Raw genomic sequence first — 6,129 nt, forward strand, 5'->3', positions numbered from 1 at the left:
AAATAATTACTGTAAATTATGAATGTTATTTTAAAAAGGGGGGAGAAGAGGGCTAGCCAAACTTGGCAGAAAATCATTAACTGTGAGAATGGTTTCAATATGTGGCAAGGATGAGTTCTAGATCAGGTTACATAAAAGTTAGATTCTCAAAGGGAAGACCTTGACCTGCTTGAGCTGCATGGCTATAGGGCATTTTCCGGCTGTTTAATCTTCACTTACGGAAATTAAAGCTTTAGGTTTTCTGTACTAAGTAAGTTTGGATTACTGTATTAATTCTTTGAAGCTGAAGAGTATCTAGCAGGAGACCTAAAGGGTTGAACCCCAGCACTAGAGACTATAAATGACGGATCAGAGCCAAAGTATTCTCATGCTTGATTTGTCCAGTAATGCCATTCCATAGAAAATACAACACCAGCCTGGGAGTTACCAGTGTTTGTTCAGATGTAACTTCCAGTTGGTACAATGTCTCTCTTTTTGAATTCTCAAAGGGTTTAAAATGTGCTTTCTGTATTAATCACAGCGTCAGAACCTGGGAATGCGCTGCCACGGTGGCTCTGCTCTCGCACAGTTCAGCTGATGAAGGAGGAACAGAGTTTTGAAGCTTGCTGTGTTACATAAGAGAGATTTCCCAGTTCAGCTTTGCTGTCAACAAGAATACCAGATATTTTTTTTTCTTTAAAAGGAAAAGGCCAGTGTGGATAGAGCAATAATGAATAGAATAATGAGCAGGGGCCCAGCCTCTCCTGCAGTATGGGATGGAGAGTGAGCACTGCAGAAAGCCACAAAAGCCAAGAGGGCTGCAACTCCTCTGGCCTCTAGATAAACTATCTCCAAAAGGATTTGCTGTCTAGTATGAAAATGAGTGAATAGATGCTGTTAAATGAAGATGCTATACTTCAAATAAATAATTTCCATTCTGGAGTAGATAATTTGCGCCTGCTACCCAGGCAGGAATTGTGATTAATATGCTGCATTAGCTCCTTGAGCAGATAAAATCCAAAGAGCTAAAGGTCTTGTTTTCGTGCAGATAAGGCTAATAAGAAAATCAAAGGAAGATGAAACCCTGAGAAGGTGAGGTAATGCAAGTTACAGAGCAAGTTACACCCTGTCGAAACTGTAGAGTCTGAACAGTTATCAGACTCTCCTGTAAAGGAAGTTAGGAGAAAGGTTTATAAATTGGGACACCCCAAGCTCCACACCTGTAACACGATGGAAATGGAACTGACCTGTTTTGGCAAAGAGAGTGTGATGGCTCTTTTTTATTCCCTGCATAAAGACAGCAGTGCTTTTTCTTTCTTCAGGAGACTATGTGTCTCACAGGCAGCATGGGCCAACCACCACCATTGACAGCAGGTGGGGTCTTGAGTCTCAGGTTAGTTGCAACAAACAGGAGAATTCTCTTGGTGTTCTCTTTAGTCTGAATCTAATAAACCAAACTCCAGTTAGGTAATTTTTTTATCTCTTAGACCTATAAATTAAGGGTAAAGTCTTATCAAATTTAATAGCATATATATAGAAAAAATCCAGAAGGTTTCCCAGGGTCATCTAGTTGAACCTCAACTGCTAAGCAAGTGTTCACACTCTTGTATTCAGCAATCTATGCTCATTATTCATCTGATCTCAACATCTTTTCCCAGAGTTATGTCCCAGACACATATTTGTCAATGTAGCAAACCCTTTTTTTTTTTCTGCTAGTAACCTTCTCACTAACTCACACTTCCATTTTAAGATGCATAGTAAAGCAATTGGATCATACAGAACTCTAAGACAGGTGGTGGTAGTAGTAACCAGAACGAATACGTGTAATCTAGAAATTTCTTCTCCTGTAAATGAAACTAATGTTCTTGTCCACGATAGATTTAATTTTGAAAAGCATATTAAGGAGAAATTTATGAAATAGAGGTTGTTATTTTCTTTCATTAAAACACCGGTATATCATGCTATTGTTTTCTGTAAGTACATGAGATGTGGATGAGACAGTTCAAGTATTTTTCCAGTGGGAGTAATCTGTCAAGTAGTATTTTTTTATTTTTTAAAGTTTGGTAATCACTTTTCTACCCTTGATTAAAATTAGGATCTTGTTTCTCCATTTTAACTAGCTTGCACTATTTGGCTAAATATAGGAGTCATTAGTCTTTTCCTTCTTAGTATTTGTTTGGTTATCAGTTATCTGTTTGGAGTTGTTCTGAAATATGTGATGGAACTTTTTTTTTTTTCAATGTAATGTATGGTTTGGTTTTGATGGTCAGTTGAAATGCTCTTTAAGCTATGTTTTCAGCAAATATTGTGTAAATTTCTGCCATAACTGTGAATTCATTAAGTGCTGGACTGCCAGTGTACAACTTGAAACAGAATTTGGAGACTCCAATTTTCATTGAAAAAACCTGTGTCTCCAGATTTTACCCATTCTTATGTATTATATTAATGCATTATTTTTAAAGTACTGTATGTAATTATACTGTGAGGCATTCTATCTTACTGTGTTATACGGCTGTTGAGAAATTGTGCAGAAACAAAAGCAGAGTTATGAAGTACAGTTGAGTTTTGCATGAATTACCCTCCTTCTTTCTTAGATATTTGGGCAATTGGCTGCATATTTGCTGAACTATTGACTTCGGAACCTATATTTCATTGTCGTCAGGAGGACATCAAAACAAGTAATCCTTTTCATCACGATCAGCTAGATCGCATTTTCAGTGTAATGGGATTCCCTGCAGGTAATTTATTTTTATTAAAGCATCAGATGTAATGCTACTGAGTTATTTTTTTTGTTTTGTTTTGTTTTGTTTTTGTAGAGGAAATTACTAGTTGTTTGTATAGGTACAAAGAAACTCTCGGTTTGATGGAGATTTGGAAGTGCTGATAATTATGGAACAATAGCACTGGCCAACAAACAAAGTCAAACAACTGCTGTAGTTACTTCTTCTCATGTATTACTTAACCTACACTTTCAGAATTGTAAATGCTTCTCCTTTTTCCCCCCACCAAAGATAAAGATTGGGAAGACATAAGGAAGATGCCAGAATATCCAACTCTTCAGAAAGATTTTAGGAGAACAACGTAAGTGATGATAATGCAATAACAGTTCAGTGAATGTAGCAGAAGTCTGCTCATATCCTCTGACTTTTTGGGGAGGGGATTTTGGAGTGTTTGAGCTCTAACAGCTGTCCTGTTCGAATTGACTGTTCTGCTTGAATGGTGTTCTCTCCCTCAGCTGCTTGTTAAAAGCATCAGCTGAGTGACCTCCTCATTTCTCTAGAAGGGATTGTTATAAGTGCTATTTAATCTGTGGCAGTCACAGACAAATGAGCTTGCTTAAAACACTTCTATTAGCTGTTCAGGATAACTTCATTGATTTTGTGTGAGAAAGAATAGGGAAGCACCTCCCTGGTCCTTCTGCCCAGCAGATATGTGGAGACAGTAAAGTAGTGGGACAGAAATTTCTATGGAAGGTAACGTGTTATGAAGGTTGTGATGCAAAGCCTATCTGGGATCTGAGAATTTTCTATTTTTAGTGTTTCCTGGTACTTTGGCTAAATTAGTCAAGTGGTGGTGATAGATCAGAGGGTGTAAGGAGCAACACAGACTCTGGAGTAAGGCAGAGGACATGGATTTACAAGTTCTGGATTCTGTTTCCAGCTCTGCTGTGGATTCATTATGCTTGCTTTAGACAAGATACGAAGCTTATCTGTGCACAAAGCTTCTTTCTTTTGAAAATGGCTATAGATAACCCCTGGATTTGTAGATTAAGGCAAGGCACAGGTCATACACATTTGGGGCATTTTTGAGCTGGGGAATGAGAAGGATTGCATGGTTTGCTGCAGGCTGGGATAAGGGAGACAGAATGGCAAACTAACTGCTCTGCCAAATTGCAGCTGGAAACGATAGCTTAGCTGTTGTGCTAATTGCACTGTTATGAACTGCTGTATACTTTCTGTGGCAGAGTTACTTTAGAACACTAGAGTATAAACTTTTAGTTGAGTTTCTCTGTCATATGCCCGTGTCAATAGTTTATCCATACACTATAAAAATTTCATGTTCCATGGAAATAATTGGTACACAGTTGATCCTACTCCTGTAAGTAAAAAGCACACTTTATGTGTGTAACTACTAGCTGACTATCTGATATGTTTTCTGATAGCAGTTCTTTTTACAGTATACTTATCACTTGGTACAGTTCCATATTCTTACTGCTGTATTATTTCAGAAATGTCTTTGTTTAACTGTATTTTTCAGATATGCCAACAGTAGCCTCATAAAATACATGGAGAAACACAAAGTCAAGCCTGACAGCAAAGTTTTTCTTTTGGTAGGTACAACTTAGAAATCACTGTGATGGTAGGAATGAAGTGCATTTTTAATGATAATATCTGTGTCTGTTCTTCTCTCTCATTCTAATGAACACCGATGTTAAAGCAAGCTATTTATCACTAACTGGTCATTTTTGAGATGTGTTTTCTTCATATACATTCATGCTGAGGGTATGCTTAAACTGCTGCTATTGAAGATTCGAAGGTCTTATCTAATTAAGATCTGCAAGGTACTTGTATACCCAGCCTTACCCTTAGATCTGCTGTGCAAATAGGATCGTGAGTATTACATATCCCTTGATTTTAGCTCAGAGAGCTAAAAAGCTCCCAAGACCTAAAGAGTTTTGTGGAGAAAGGGAAGGGGAAAGGATAAATTTCATTATATCCTGTAGCAGTTTTCTTTTTTTTTTTTTTCTTTCCTTCCCTCTGATAATAGCCCACTTCTGTTCTGTGGGTGATTCCAAACAGTATCCCGTAACATCTATTTGCAGGTTACCTAGTTGAGTCATTCATTGTAGGTGAATACAGGGTTGCTCTGTCTAATACAGCATCATTTCTAGATGTCTCTGTGATGACTTAGTGCTGTCTAAATTTAGGAATGAAGTTTGAAGTGACTTTGCTAGTGCTGTAAACAGGGAGCCTCTGTAATGAGGCTGTTAGTGCAGCTTGAGTTCTAGTGGTCTGTTTTCATCACTAGTTACAGACCCAGCATAGCAGTCTTCTCTGTAGGTCCTGGCAAAGATTTGCTCTTTGACTTGTTAGTAGCTACTGGATAATGACACAAATAACTGTGGAAACAGAATAGGTTGATCCCAAGTGGGTGGAAAGGAAGTATTCACATAAGAATTGTGAGACTTCAAGAAAACATAATTAAAATTTCTTAAACTCAACTTACTGGGCTCACATTAGAATCATCTTGCAAGGTGAGCTCTGAAGACATCTACTTTGTAACCTTCATTGATCAGGACTTTCTGCTAACGACTACAGAAAGTGTGGGACACAGAGAAAATATGGCATCAAGTAGACCAGAGCAGGTTAGCAAGTGGAGGATATTGTGCCACTCTGCTGATTGACGTTGAATGATGATATCTACATGAAGGGCAGAATGTTTTCCATCCAGGAAGAGGCATCTGTTCTCGCTCTCCTGGAAAAGTTACAAGCATAGTATTTTTAGCTGTCATGTCAGGCCAGTAGAACCTGACAGCAAGCAATCTTGAGAGCTGCTGAGAAGTATGAGACTGTTGATGAAGTCCAGTCTCACAGGCTTTCTGTATTGTGTTAGCAGCTGCTACCCTGAAAGCAAATTGTGTCCAGACATTTTTTATTCACCTTCCTAGAAGCAACAGAAAACCAGACTTTGTCAAAGAAAGTTAGTTCACAGTAGCATCACTGCTAGGCAGGATATCTCACTTGGAGTGATGTTGTGTGTGGTATCACCTGGAATAGGCAAACTGATTATATCCTCAGGGGTGGAGGAGGATTGCTAAGGGAATGAGCAGATCATTAAAAGGTCCGAGATATCTTTAGATCTGCTGCTGTGGTATATTAGCCTTATCCTTGAATGACAAAGAATACAGGTCATGTTTGGAGTCAGCTTGTGATGAAGGTGCTATATGGTAGGAAACTGGAGGAGCTTTCTCTTGAGTATTACTGCAGCAACCGGTTCTGAGGAAGGAGTCCAGGGGGCAGTGACTGATGTCCTGTACTCTCCTGTCAATGACGACATCTGGTCAGAGGCCATCGGATGGTTGGAGGCCATCTTGGGCTTAGCAGAGGAGCTGGAAGCCTTTGTGCAGCAGGACAGCTATGACGTAGTTGC

General features: G+C 38.9%; 1 protein-coding gene across 1 annotated transcript in view; it reads left to right on the top strand.

Moving 5' to 3' along the window:
- LOC104622513 (cyclin-dependent kinase 19-like) overlaps window positions 1-4,309 on the top strand; it is a gene marked incomplete at its 3' end in the record, with an annotated part of 53,900 nt that extends 49,591 nt beyond the window's left edge. Inside the window, exons 5-7 of the mRNA XM_010289327.1 lie at window positions 2,574-2,717; window positions 2,991-3,060; window positions 4,237-4,309. Coding sequence (XP_010287629.1) covers window positions 2,574-2,717; window positions 2,991-3,060; window positions 4,237-4,309 — 287 coding nt within the window. The remainder of the gene's footprint in view (window positions 1-2,573; window positions 2,718-2,990; window positions 3,061-4,236) is intronic.
- Window positions 4,310-6,129: the final 1,820 nt, after the last annotated feature.

Source organism: Phaethon lepturus, unplaced genomic scaffold, assembly GCF_000687285.1.
Source record: "Phaethon lepturus isolate BGI_N335 unplaced genomic scaffold, ASM68728v1 scaffold52526, whole genome shotgun sequence".
In the NCBI taxonomy this organism is placed as follows: Eukaryota; Metazoa; Chordata; class Aves; order Phaethontiformes; family Phaethontidae; genus Phaethon; species Phaethon lepturus.